Raw genomic sequence first — 15,211 nt, 5'->3', positions numbered from 1 at the left:
TGCTGGACCTCATGAACACCAATTTCACATGTGATTGAACATTTCACAAAGCGCGGGCTCCGTGAGAACGGCGTAGGGAAGAGACTGGGCTGGGTGGCCTTCAGCTCCGCCTTTGCTGGTAGCTGGCTGAGTGACTGGGCAGGTACTGCACCCACACAGGCTTTGGCTTCTTCATCTGTAAAATGAGGACAATGAACTTCTGGACATGGTCTTCAAGATCGCTTCTGGCTCTAACACTCAACTGAAGTACACTCAGGTTCAAAATCCAGATTGTGGGAAAATGTCAAACAAGCGGGAAATGCAAAGCTCAAGATAGAAGACTCCAAATGACAGTTCGGGGGTACAGAGATTTTAATGGTGTCTGTGGTAGCCAGCCTACAAGATGACCCCCCAGTGATTCTCACCCCCTGGTATTCACCCCCTTGGGTAATCCCCTCCCGTTCTGAATAGGGCTGACTGTGTAGACTATAGGATAATATAGAAGTGATTGTGAGTGACTTCTGAGGCTGGATCATAAAAGACATTGTGGCTTTCACCTTATCTTCTTGGATCACTCTCTCTGGGGGAATCCAGCCCCCATGTCGTGAGGATACTTAAGCATGTGGAAAGATCCATATGAGGAGGAACTGAGGCCTCCTGCCAACAACCAGCACCATGTGAAAGAACTGTCTGGGGAGCAGACCCTCTGGCACCAGTCAAGCCTTCAGATGAATGCAGCTCCAGTGAACACCTTGACTGACACGTCATCAGAAACCCAAGCCAGAGCCAGCCTGCTAAGCCATTCCCGTCCTCCTGAACCACAGAAACTGTGTGAGGTAACAAATATTTATTCTTATTTTAAGCCAGTAAATTTCGGGTGATTTGTTACATGGCAATACGTAGCTGTTACAATGTCTATAAGAAAAATATAATTCTTGTAGAGTGTTTGTATAACCTATGCACTGGTTGTTTCACCTTCATTTCTTAATTTATTGACTCATCAGAAAATGTTTTGAGGACACCTATTCTGTGCTAAACATGTGGTAGAAATTCAGGAAGAACATAAAGTTCATATCTTCAAGGAGCTCATAGTCTGGGAAGCTGGGGGCAGCGTGGGTAAATGCTTATAACAGATGCCAATTTGATATCCCTGCTTTAATATCGCATTTTCTTTTCTGCCAGTGTTTTGAGTACGTAAACTTTGGCTGTGACTTCAGCGGTGGAAGAGAATGCTCATCAGTTACTGCCGCATGATTGTTTTTGGTTTTATAAGACTGATCAATACCATCAGCTCCCCCTTTAAATGCTAATGAACGCTTTAACACAGCAGATGCAGACATACAGTACACTGCAGATTAAAATTAGGCACAAAATTAAATTGCTTACACATAGCAGAGGAGCCAGTTTGGACATCTTGATAATCAGCCAGAACCAGCTGACAAATCTTGAATTGTTCCTGTGCCAACACTGAGCCTCCCCCAGTCTCAGCCAGCATGGCATCATCTGGCATTGGGAGCGTGCCTGGTGCCTTGGGCACTAGGAAGGAAGACTACCAGGTCAGGCTTCCAGTAAAGCTCTGTGCGCTCGTGGAGCAGTCACAGCAGGACTGCAGAGGCCAAGGATTGGGAACAGTTGATACTCAAAGGGAAAAATTCATCACCCCGAAATATGAACCTTTGGCATAAGGATTATTTTAGGCTGATTATTTTTTTTTATTGAGGTTATGATAGTTTACAACCTTGTGAAATTTCAGTTGTACATCATTATTTGTCAGTCATATTGTAGGTGCACCACTTCACCCTTTGTGCCCACCTCCCACCCACCTTTCCCCTGGTAACCACTAATCTGTTCTCTTTGTCCAAGTGTTTGTTTATCTTCCACCTATGAGTGGAGTCATACAGAGTTTGTCTTTCTCTATCTGGCTTATTTCGCTTAACGTAATACCCTCAAGGACCATCCATGTTGTTGTGAATGGGATGATTTTATCCTTTTTTATGGCTGAGTAGTATTCCATTGTGTATATACACCATATCTTCTTTATCTAATCATCAGTTGATGGGCACTTGGGTTGCTTCCATGTCTTGGCTATTGTAAATAATGCTGCAATGAACATTGGGGTGCATAAGGCACTTCACATTGTTGATTTCAAGTTCTTTGGATAAATACCCAGTAGTGAGATGGCTGGGTCATATGGTATCTCTATTTTTAATTTTTTCAGAAATCTCCGTACTGTTTTCCATAGTGGCTGCACCAGTTTGCATTCCTACTAGCAGTGTATGAGGGTTCTCTTTTCTCCACAACCTCTCCAACATTTGTTATTTTTTGTTTTGGTTATTTTAGCCATTCTAATGGGAATAAGGTGATATCTTAGTGTAGTTTTGGTTTGCATTTCCCTGGTGATCAGTGATGATGAGCATCTTTTCATGTGACTGTTGGCCATCTGTATATCTTCTTTGGAGAAATGTCTGTTCATATCCCCTGCCCATTTTTTTGATTGGATTGTTTGATTTTTTGTTGTTGAATTGTGTGAGTTCTTTATATATGATGGAGATTAAGCCTTTGTCAGATATATGATTTGTACATATTTTTTCCCAGTTGGTGGATTATGTTTTTGTAGGCTGATTATTTTTAAGAAACTTCAGATACAGGTTAAGCTCTGAAAATGAGTAAAAGCTACCCTTTTGTAAGAGATATTTACATTTATAAGCAAACTCTCCATTTGTGAGAGTGTCTCCTTCTCTGTGCCAGGAAGAGGAGGATGACCAAATCTCTACAAACTCTTGTCAATGGAGAGGACACCGACTAAAATCCATATAACAACCTTACCCTTGTTCACTGTGCTTTTCCTGATAAACCTCCCATAACTGACTCTCCTCACCCCCAACATCTTCTTCTGTCTTTAGCAGGAGATAGTATTTAAGGTGATGGCTTAGGCCGTTTCAGGAGTTACTCAGTTTTCCTGGGTAAATCCCCTGTATACAGGAGGTATGCATGTTATTAAACTTCTGTTTTTTTCCTGTTACTCTGTCCTTTATTACGGCCAGGGTTCAGCCAAGAACCTAGATGGGTAGAGGGAAAATTATTTTTCCTCCTCCCACATATTCATAAAAAACACAGTACTTTGGGCCTCTGGAAAGGAAAGCCATATAGTGAGATTCTATAAACATCTAAAAGGACAACGTCTCTGTGTGAATTTCTTGAATATACATAGTATTTCTATTCTTTTTTATTCCTGTCACAAGTGTTTATTGAGAGCCTCCATTTGTAGTGCCATACTAGGTGTAGAAACTCAAAACGGAAAATGAGCACAATTCACTGTGATGCAACGGGTTGCTTCTTGGGAAAAACAGACTGGCCTTTCCCTTGAGGGGCCTTGGCACATCCAGAATCTGCTGTCAGTGATAAGACCAAAAACTTAATCTGTGTCTCAGAGTTGTGCTCGGGGGCCAATTCACAGTGGCAAAGCTCACAAGAGACTGTTGTATAAAATCAGAACAACAATTATTCTGACAGTAGAAATAAAACAGCAAAGTGGATTGGAGACTTCTGTTAAGGTCACTTAATGAGCATGAGATCAGAACAAGAATTTAGATGATTTGATGGTTTCTTAGCCTGATTAATAAATTAATCAATCAATGCATTCATTCAGCAAATAGGTTGAGTACCAACTACGTGTTAGAGATACACCGGTGATCAAGACAGGCACAGCCCTGCCTTCAAAGAGCAGATAGTCTAGTGAGGAAGACAGACAAGCAAATTTGGGGGCAATTATAACAAAGGGGGATAAAAATGACTGAATACCCAAATGGTCCTTTGTGAACATATAAGGAAGGGCCTGACCCAGACCTGCGCACCAGGGAGGGCTTCCTGGAGGTGGTGATGTATCAGCAGAGAGCTGAAGGATTCAGCTGGACAGTGCAGGGGAGGCTGGACGGAGGCAGGACAAGTTTTGAAGACAAGAGAGAGCATGGCGGCAATTCAGTGTAGCAGTAGTGTGGTATTTGATTGCTGTGTGGAGAGGCAAATGGTGATGCAGAAAAGGTCGGCAGGAGCCTAACTGAATGACCATCTCCACAAGTCAGTTTGGGAGGGACTCTGCTGGACAATACTGCCCTTCTCATGGGCCTGCACGAGTGACCGGGCCGATTGTGCCCCGCACGAAGGCCTGGCGTGGACAGCACAGCTCAGCTTTCCCTTTGTGGATCACCTTGTTCCGTGTTCCCAAGGCTGACCGCCTCTGGCTGTCCCCACACCCGCCTCCTAACCCTCCCACCGCCTCTGAAAGACTCACGCTGTCTTTGGATTCTTCATGCCACCATCTGGTTTAGGAACACATTTTCCAGGCCTGGGAGGTGTTGCATTTGTGGCCATCCCAGGGATTAATTGTCCTAGGTCAGTCTCATGTCCCCATCGTCAAGTCCTGGGATAGCGCTGTGCCGTCCTCCCAGAGCACCTTCAGGGGAGCGGCACTGCATGCACGCTGCATGTGGTGCAAGGGAGGGTGTGAGGAAAGGCCCCCAAGGGGAGCACAGAATGGGCAAGTGGAAGGGACTATGCAGGGAGGCCTTGGGGAAGCAGGACCTGAGGGCTGAGTTTTCTCCAGGCCTAGGCAAGGAATTTCTGTGGGAGAGCAGAGTAAATGGAACATGGTTATGGAGAGTAAATCTTGATTTTAGTTTTGAATGAACTATGAGTCACAAGTCATCTTCACTTTTTGGCTTTCTTGATTTGCTCATGCATTATTTGGCCAGCTGGCTAGTCAAAAGGAAAGGGCAGTTGAGGAAGAAGTCACTGGTGCCTGCCACACTAAAGCCTGGACCATTTCAACCGTGGATCTGGCACTTTCTCCACCTTGGAGAGTCTCCTAAACCAGTTCCAGTAATAGCAAACAGACAGAGCTGGGCCTAAGTCTTAAGCTCTGACTTCTGCAGGGCATCCTGGCTTAACAGGAGCTTCTTAAATCCAGTGATGACAAGAGATTTTATAAGCCTCCTAAATACACTGTCCATAATTTAAAATTTCAATGATGCTGCACCCTGAACAGTTTGGCACAACCAAATCATGGCATCTTGTAACTGAGCAGCTTCTGAAAGCCAGTTTTAGGAGCATGCCATATGTGTACCGACTTGTCGAGGGGAGATGATAAATCACAGAGAAGGTACTTACAAGGTTTATAAAATATTAGGTACTTCTGAACTGCAGTCAAGTCAGAATGCTCTGAGCTGCATCCAGAATGTTTTGACCCTGCTATTTTGAACTACGAGACATTCTGATCTTGCTGCTTTGACCCTAAAACTTTTTTTTTTTTTTTTGGTGAGGAAGATTGGCCCTGAGCTAACATCTGTGCCAATCTTCCTCTATTTTGTATGTGGGATGCCACCGCAGCATGGCTTGATGAGCGGTATATAGGTCCACACCTAGGATCCAAACCCACGGACCCCAGGCTGCCGAAGTGGAGCACACGAACCCAACCACCACACCACCAGGCCGGCCCCAGACCCTAAAACATTTTGACTCTATATTTATGGATAAAATATTTTGGTCAAAACCATATAACTATTGAGAAGTGTTTTTGTCAAGAGAGAATTTACAGAGTGAACGTCATTATGTCGATTTAATTTCTTAATCAAAAATCCAACATCATAAAATTGTTTCCCATTTTTGTATTAAATTTATTGTACTGATTTTCTTTCCATAGGATGAGTTCTTTTCAATCTAAATTTTACACTGAAGATTTTATATATCAAATTTTTGTTTTGTTCATATCAAATTTTACCCATCATTGCTTTCGCCACTTCGAATTTTCTTTTGTGGCCATTGTTTCTTAATTTTCCCAGTTCAAATTTTACTATAAATAGATTTTTTTTTTAAAGATTTTATTTTTTCCTTTTTCTCCCCAAAGCCCCCCCAGTACATAGTTGTGTATCTTTAGTTGTGGGTCCTTCCAGTTGGGGCATGTGGGACACCACCTCAGCATGGCTTGATGAGTGGTGCCATGTCCACGCCCAGGATTCAAACCAGCAAAACCCTGGGCTGCTGAAGTGGAGCGCACAAACCTAACCACTTAGCCATGGGGCCAGCCCCCTACTTTAAGTAGTTTTAAACATTGCAGTTTAATTTTTATTATTTTTATGAACTATGTTCATAAATTGGTTGAAAACAATTGGCAGTTTATATTTATTTCTAAAGTAGTCCTTGATAAATTATCTTCAGTTCTCCTTTACATATTTGGGGTTATTAGATTATTCAGGTTAGTTCTATAGAATTGCTAATCCAGGGACTTCGTGCAAGGAGCAGAACATCTTGCTTTGTCTGGGCTATGCCTGGAATAATGACTGCCTCCATGGTAGCATCCTATGTAGATTTAGCAGTTCCAGACTGGATCAGAAGCCTACTTAGGGTCCACCAAATCCCCACATTTGGAGGTGCCCAACCCAAGGTATTCTTTCTTAATTTGTTCCTACTACAGTCATGCACTGCATAATGATGTTTCGGTCAACAATGGACCACATATGTGATGGTGGTCCCATAAGATCAGTACCACATGCCTAGGTGTGTAGCAGGCTATACCATCTGGGTTTGTGTAAGTATTGTAGGGGAGGAAGAAATTTTCCTCTACCCTTCTAGGTTCTTCTGGCTGGTCTAAGAATTAAATTGACATGAGACAGATTAACAGGAGAAAAACAAACAGAAGTTTAATAATATGTATACATGGGAGAGACCTAGGAAAACTGAGTAATTTGCCAAAATGGCCAAAGCCCTCACCTTAAATGCCATCCTCAGCTAAAGACAGAAGAAGATGTGGGGGGTAGGGATAGTCAGGGACTTCAGAGGGAAGGGGAAGGCAGTTCTCACAGGTAGGTGAAAAGGAGCAAATGTTTGGAAAACAAGTGTTTGGCCACACAGAAACAGAAGAACAGGGGGCTAGCCCTGTGGCCGAGTGGTTAAGTTTGCACGCTCTGCTTTGGCGGCCCGGGGTTTTGCCAGTTCGGATCCTGGGCCCAGAGATGGCACTGCTCATCAGGCCACACTGAGGCAGCGTCCCACATAGCACAACCAGAGGCACTCACAACTAGAATATACAACTATGTACTGGGGGGCTTTGGGGAGAAAGGGAAAAAAAGACTGTCAATAGATATTAGGCCAGGTGCCAATCTTAAAAAAAAGAAACAGAAGAACACAGAAGGGAGCCCAACAAACAGGCTTTTCTAGGCGCTCCCCCAGTGTCCCAGTACCTAGTTCATGTCATGCTAAGGTGATAGCTTGCTTCCTGAGACAGTTTTTTTTTAATTTGAATTCTTTTAGGCAGTTAAGGGAGAGGTAACCAGAAAAACTTTTTGAGTCTGTTGTTTTTTAAAAATAATCATGCTAAAGTAATTCTCATGTTAAAGAGACACATTTTGGGGTGTCAAATTTTGTTCCCCTTTGGTATGCTTTATGATGTTTGCACAATGACAAAATCGCCTAACAATGCATTTCTCAGAATGTATCCCTGCTAAGTGATGCATGACTGCATAATTTTTTTCTCCTAAAATATCCTTTTTTGTTTTTTTGGTATTAACCCCAGTCTCCTCCAGGTTAAATAGTTCCTCTTGTTGGCAACTGATTTAGCTTGATGGAAAAAACCATCCTGTTAATCCTTGCTCTGTTCTTGACTTACATTCATCTTTCAATCTGGCAAGCAACTTTTGGTGAATAAGCATAATTAGGGGGAAAAAAAAAAAAGAACATCCAACTCTTACTATTTCTTTACAACCAAGAAGCAGACTCCAGATGTTCTCATTTTGGTTTTGACTGGTAGCATTGATGCTGACAAGTATTTTCCCATGAGATATTACCAAGTGGTCAGTTTTGTAGACTGTTGGAATAACCTCTTTGTGATCAGCTACTCTACTAAATAGGGCTGAAGTCATTAAGTCAATTTACTACCAGCTTGGATTCTCTAACCCACGGCCCAAGAAAACCAGAAGGGGAAGATAGCATGAAATGAACAATCATTTGCAAAACACTTTTTAAACGAGTGTCTTAAATAATTCCCCAGAATGTACACTTTTTTTTAATAATTAAAGCCATCCTTAGTGTTCCTTTCAGAGTGACTCAGTTAAGACTCCCTGTTCAGCTACTTGTCCAAAAATTCTAACCAAAGAGAATACGTCAATGCTCATTTGCAAGCAGCATGGTATCAAGACAGCAGACTTAGTCCACTTTTCTCTCAGTTTAAACATGAACAAAGGACAGGGGGAAAAAACACTTGGAAACAGACTGTGAGTGATGAGCTTTGTGGAAAAGGGTCACAGTGGGGCTTAACACCTTAGAGGAGTCAGTTATCTGTGATGGAAAAGATTCCCCCTCCCGCCCTGATTTCACCATTTCCCATTGCTTTTGCTTGTAAATGCAGATGGCAGACAATAAGGCTCGTTGAATCCACGATGTTAGGTTACGTCTTCTCTCATATAAGAAGGTTATTCCCTACAAACTTGACTTTAATGCTCCCCAAATGCAGTTTTCCCCAACAGACCCCGAGCATTTGATGACAGCAGGGCAGCTACTCTGGGGACACACACATATACTCGATGACCGGTTTCTATTAAAAGACAACTCAACCTCACAGAATTCAGGTGCCACTTGGGTTTCCCCAGAACCCTGAGAATCCTATGCAGGGCAAAGGACACAGGACATTCAGGGTCAGTGAAACTTGAACAGAATCTCAGACTCTATTGAAAGTAACATTTGTTTATTGGACATAGACTTTTTGATTTGTAAAATAGGAAGGATTTCACAAGCTGGATCCCACAACGCCTGTCCTCCCACCCGCACCATTTACCTCTTTACCCCCAGCTGCTTAGAGCTTTCTTGCTGCAAAGATGGTATTTACTGTCTGGTTCTAACAAGGATGCTGGTAATTTTAAGTTTCTCTGGCTTTTAGCTTGTGATGTTTATATCCTGCTCTGTGTCTGTTTTCTTTTAGATTTTAGATTTCTGCCATCCCATGAAGTCCTTATGCACTGTTGATTTCCCCTCTTTGCTCCTCCTTTGGTAAAATGTGGAAAATAATATTCAAAGGCAGTCCCTGGGAGCTTTGGGAAAGAAATAACCACAAATCTCCTAGGTAATTTAGATCTTTGGTTTCTGATGAGTGTTAATAAATGAGATATGCATCATAATCCACATTAAGTTCAATAATCTTTTTTATTGCCTAAAAACGACAAGTCAAATCAGTTCAGCTTGGACTATGATAAAAACCCAAATATCTTACTAAGATAAATACTAACCAGCAGCGTTGAGACTAGAAAAAGGCAGGTGAGGCACTGGCCATGAGCACACAATTTAAGGAAGCATCAAAAAACAAACAAACAAACAAAAACACCACCGCAGTTAATCAAGATAAATGATATTTTAATGCAATTTTTTTTGAGGAAGATTTTCCCTGAACTAACACCTGTTGCCAATCCTCCTCATTTTTTGCTTGAGGAAGATCGGCCCTGAACTAACATCTGTGCCAATCCTCCTCCAACTTTTGTATGTGGGATGCCTCCTCAGCATGAGTGGAGTAGGTCTGCGCCAGGATCTAAACCCGAGAACCTGGGCCGCCGAAGTGGGGCGTGCAGAACTTTAACCACTCAGCTATGAGGCCAGCCCCTTAATGCAATATTTTAAAAGAGAAAATCAATGCAAAAATTCATGATGAACAAAATATTAAAATTTTAAATAAAGACAGGATCAGTAACAGTGCCTTGCCAAGCCATAGTGGAGCCTTAGGCAAAAAGAAAAATCAGTAACATTGATCCTGTCTTTATCTAGAATTTTGATTTTTTGTTTATCACAAAATCTTTTGCATTAATTTTCATTTATTTAAATATTGCATTAGAATATTATTTATCTTGATTACTGAGGGTTTTGGTGCCCCCTTACATTTTGTACCCAAAACACATGCTCCACATCACCTCACCCTCGTCCAGGCCCTGCTAACCAGAACGTCAGCGGTTAGGGTAAAAAGATGGCATATCCCCTCCTCTAAAAATGTTAATTCAGGGGGGGAAATATGGATACTTATGTTGAAGTCCAGTTGCCATCATTGGGCAACCAACATCCATAATTTTGGCCCTGGTTTGGCTGAAGTCTCAATTAAAAGGTATTCCCAAAATCCAAAAATAGAAAAGTTGTCCTGTTAATTCTTTCTGAAGGCATCATACTGTCAAAATTCATTGCATTAAAAAAAACACAAAAGCCTGCTTAGAAAAAGTCATCTAGTTCAATTTCTCAAACGGTCCTCCTTCCACGGTAGTTCCCTCTGGCTCTTTCTCGGTTGGTCTTGGCAGGAGAGGGCCTGTGGGGCTTCTTACGGTATTCCACTTTGGTCCATCCTCCTTCGCTGCCTTTGCTCTCCTCTTCACTGGCTCTTGAGTTAGTGTCAGTGTGCAAAGGCATTCCTGGTATGGTCCTGGGTTGATGGCGGTCATTCGGGCTTCTCTTGAAGTCAGGTGACTGGTAACTATTGAGTGCTGACTGAGAAACCCTGTAGAATTTTCCAGAATATCTTTCTCTTGAAGGAGCGGAATGCTGACTTTTTCCACTGTATCTTCCTCTAGGAGAAGAATTGAGTGATACACTACCACGACCGTATTTGTCCCGGTTTCGACCTGAGTATCGACCCCTCTCTGAAGAGTTGTCAGTAGTGAGACTGGAAAAGCCACTGTCCCTGGAGTTGAGATGTAGGGAAGAGAAGTTTTTGGTCAGTCCGTACTGAGTAGGAGAGGAGCTTCTGGATTGGTTTATAGGTGTAATCTGTTGATACTTAATGGGCACCGGGGTCCGCCTCACAGCAGCAGCGTAGGAATCCTGGTCGTTGAAGTATGGGAAGAATTGCGACCCCAGGATAGGATTGCTCTGCGAGCGCTGTAAAGAGGTGTTGGATGCAATCTGTCGCATCCTGAGAGTATCCAACCACTGGCAATCAGCACCTGCAGAAGAAATGGAAGTGAGCATCTTTTAAGCCACAGCAAAGCTGCATGTCTAATTAATAAGCCTATCCCCAGATAATTCAAGCCTGTTTGGGATGCTGTAAGCTTTCCCATTCATAGAAATTCTAGTCTAGGTATAAGGACGTTTCCTTTATTATTATAAACACTTTTTTTAAAAAAAATAAGGGCATTTGCACTTACTGAGTACATGCCCTGTGCTTGGCATTGTTCCATAGGGTTTACTTACATCATCTCATTTAATCCTCCCAATAACCCTCTCAGGTACATACTAATAACCTGACTCTATAAATGAGGAGGCTGCAGCTTGGGAGGTCAAGTAACTTGCCTAGGTTACTCGGCTAATAATCCCAGGTCCCTCTGCACCTAAATCCCATCTTCTTCCCACTTAGCGGTGTTGTTACTTCTAGAAATTGCTGTTTAGGTGTGTTTGGATGGCAGGGGCATGTTTAGTAAACAAAAGTCTTTCTGTCAACCAGCACTTTTAAATCCTCAAGATCCCTAAATGCAGATAAAAGAAATCGGCTTCCAATGGCTGGGACAGCCCGAGACTGTTTGGAAGAAAGACAGTTCATATTTCCAGAGGAGAGATTCCTGAGGTTCAGGAATAAGAAGCATTTTCTGCATGAAAAATGAAGCTTCATGTCAAACAGGAAGAAGTTAAGGTAAAAGTAAACAACAACAAGAACCATTTAGTAAACTATAATTCGGTGAATAAGCAGTTCCCCAGGCCTTGGAACTTTCCTGTCTTCCCCCAGGCCTGACCCATGTTGCCCACAGTCCGGTTCCCTGGTGGTCCTCTCTGAGCTATCCGGCCCTGCTTGTCAGACGGCACTTCTGGAGAGGGACAGAGCGTGCTCCTTTCTCTCTGCCAGCGAGCAGCCTTCATCACTGCTCTGCACAGGTGAGCCACACCTCTGAGGCGAGTGACTCTTCCTGGTACAGGTGACCTCTTGCATCCAGACACTCCTCACAGGCTTCATTCAACCACAATGCCACCTTTCCTTCACCCTGACTTCTCTGAAATTTTAGCTTTCAACAGAGCCCTGATTTTGTTTGGTGTCCAACCCCCTCCGTGGAGCCATGTGCGTCGGGGGAAGATGACCACATTCTGGCACCAGGGACAGACTTTCATTAGTCCAAGCCAGACGGAGGGATGGCAGGTTTAGAAATGGGCAAGTTGCTGGGGCTGGCCCCGTGGCCGAGTGGTTAAGTTCGCGTGCTCCGCTGCAGGCGGCCCAGTGTTTCGTTGGTTCGAATCCTGGGCGCGGACATGGCACTGCTCGTCAGACCACGCTGAGGCAGCGTCCCACATGCCACAACTAGAGGAACCCACAACGAAGAATACACAACTATGTACCGGGGGGCTTTGGGGAGAAAAAGGAAAAAAATAAAATCTTTAAAAAAAAAAAAAAAAGAAATGGGCAAGTTGCTAAGGTCTGGCCAAAGAAACCTGAGGGTTAGTCTGCTGGGGGTTTCTGGGCAGGTCTTTCTCACTCCTAAGCATGAGAACAGGGAGGAGATTGACCTCCCGTTTCCCCTGCACATTGCCTGGTCTTTATGTGATGACGGAAACACAGTGGGGGCAAAGGAGAGAAGGAAACCTTCATTCCCTGTCTTTAGAGTGGTTGAGCTGGCTCATCTTACTGCACCTGGAGCCTGGCCTGCCTCTGGACTGCTCGTTTTGGAAAATAATAAATTTTATTATAGTTAAAACCCATGGTTTGAGAACTTTAGAATGCCTCTGAATCACCTGGAGTGCTTATTAAAATGCAGACTGCTGGGTCCCACTGCCAGTTTCTGATTCAGCAGGACTGAATTTGCATTTCTATCAGGTTGCCAGGTGGTCCTGAGGCTGCTGGTCCTGAGACCACACTTTGGTCCATTGGGAGGAAGCCAGCTGAAGTTGGATTTGCTGTTACTTGCATCAGAAAAATATATCCTGATTCAGGCGGTATCCTCTGAGCTTTCACGTGGAAAGGGAAAGAGAAAGACAAGGAGGAAAGAATGGAGGCAAAGTAGCTAAAACTGGAGTAAGCCAAAGGGAGGTCAATTCCTCCTAGCCTGCAACCTCTCCAGTTAAAGTCAACCTTCCAGAAGGAAAGGTTTATCCAGAGCCATTCAAGTGGGAGATCGAAGGGTGCTGACTATACCTGTGTACACTCTTAGAGAAAGAGAAAATAATTTGTTTTCTCCCCAAATATTTAGATTTAAGAGAAGCAGAGGACAACTATTAGATGTCCGCCTGTTGCCCTCTTTTGGGGACGTCTTTAGCCTGTCTCCACACGTGTGGTTACAGTATGCCACACAGTATGTCCTCACCACCAACCTCACCTCATGGGCACTGCCACCCACCACCACCTCCCCCTCTTGATACAGTTAACTGGTCTAGAGGAGAACGCATGAAAAAAATAGCACCGAAAAGTCTTACCCCAGGGAATCCGGAATTAGGACTGATAATGTGCCTATGTATTTGATGATTCTCAGAGTGCTGGAATTTGAACTATATAAAACTTGGAAGTGGGTGGCAGCTGTTTTATGTCATATGAGTTGGGAAACAGAAAACAAACTTTTTTGTGACAACACAGATGGACCTTGAGGGTATTATGCTAAGTGAAATAAGTAAGAGGGGAAAAGCCAAATACTGTATGATTTCACTCATACGTGGAAGATAAAATAACAACAACAAACAAACAGATAGATACAGAGAACAGATTGGTGGTTACCAGAGGGGAAAGGGGTCGAGGAAGGCAAAAGGGGCAAACGGGCACATGTATATGGTGAGAGATGGCAACTAGACTTTTAGTGGTGAACACGATGTAGTCTATACACAAGTTGAAATATAATGATGTACAACTGAAATGTATATGATGTTATAAATCAACGTTACCTCAATAAAAACCAAAATAAAATAGAATTAACAAAAGCAGAAAAAAAAGAAAGAAAACTAATTTTTAGTAAAAGAGAAAAATACAGCAGAAGTGGAAAGAGAAGACTCCCACAGATATCACGAGGGTGTTACAGGGATCAAATGGGATCATGGCTACGAAAGCCCTACAGAAGTAAAATGTGCCCTATAAATATTAATTATTTAGGAGGGGAAAAATTACTATAGTAGGAAGTTCTTAAAGGCATGCCAGTATGCACGCAAGACAAGACTGTTGAATTAGCAAATAAAAGAACTGAAGAGAGTGCCTTCTGAGAGGGAAGCTAGTGAGAATCAACATCTATTATACGGTTAGTCCTGTGCAGAAACAGCACGTTCTAAGAGATGTTTGAAAATGTGTTTGTGGCTGAGAAGACATGGTAAAAACTCAAGCCCAATCCTGATGGTCAGAATGTCTTCTCATGACTGTGAAAGAAAATAACCAAATCAACTGTGTTGACACAGGAAGGCAGGTCCAGCATGCTGTCAAAGAATTTGCTGGTGGGCTTTCAGTACCACTCAGGATTCTGGGCCCCTGGGGTGGTGGACATTTAAAAACATCTGGTCTGCTTGGCAAGCCAGTCCTCACAATGGAGGACATCTAAGCTAGGCTCTCATAACTCCGTGACACTAGCCATCCGGGTACTTTGTTTCCATGCCACCAAAGAACCTCCTGATATGGCTTCTCAGGTGTATTTTTTTATTGAGAAAGAAAATGCACTGATCAGAAAACACGCGTTTTGGTTTATTTGGCAGGTATATTTCTCATGGTAAAAAGTGAGTTGCATGGGGATTTACGCATCCATCACCCATGTGTTTCCCAGCTTGTCGCAGTCCCGCAGAGCCCAACTGTGGGTGCTGTTAGAGCGGACCTGCAAAGGTGAACGTCAGGACCTCTTCCCTGAAGCTTCTACATAATGGCGATTTAACAGTCAGTCAGCTGGCCTTCCTCTGTATTACTTCTAAGTTGTTTCTGTATGTCATCTGTAATCACTATCACCGCCAGCCATCATATGTATTTCACATTTTCTCTTTCTTTCCCCTCTCCTTCCCTCTCCCCTCCCCTATCACTCCTATGCTCTGATGTATCCGTGGTGTTCAGGACCCAAGAAGTTGCCCCAGTGTAGCAGTGGCTTCACAGGAATGTTTGCTGGACACAGAAGAAGATTCATATTTTAATCTACAATTTTGGAAATTAAATATATATGTGTATAAATATACATATATATTTTTATTTACCAATATAACATAATGATTAATTTTCATCTTTAATCAGTTCTCCAAATATTGAAATTTATTATAATATGCTCATATTTATAAGTCCATA

At 42.9% G+C, this 15,211-nt stretch overlaps 1 protein-coding gene across 2 annotated transcripts in view; it reads right to left on the bottom strand.

Moving 5' to 3' along the window:
• Positions 1–8,696: 8,696 nt before the first annotated feature.
• MAP3K20 (mitogen-activated protein kinase kinase kinase 20) overlaps positions 8,697–15,211 on the bottom strand; it is a 167,769-nt gene continuing 161,254 nt past the window's right edge. For both annotated transcript variants that reach the window (XM_070580211.1, XM_008533255.2), the window contains exon 20: positions 8,697–10,940. In XM_070580211.1, the coding sequence (XP_070436312.1) occupies positions 10,240–10,940 (701 nt within the window). In that variant the 3' untranslated portion in view covers positions 8,697–10,239. The remainder of the gene's footprint in view (positions 10,941–15,211) is intronic.

The sequence above is a fragment of the Equus przewalskii genome, chromosome 17, assembly GCF_037783145.1.
Source record: "Equus przewalskii isolate Varuska chromosome 17, EquPr2, whole genome shotgun sequence".
NCBI lineage: Eukaryota > Metazoa > Chordata > Mammalia > Perissodactyla > Equidae > Equus > Equus przewalskii.
This window is presented reverse-complemented; position numbering and strand designations above follow the sequence as displayed.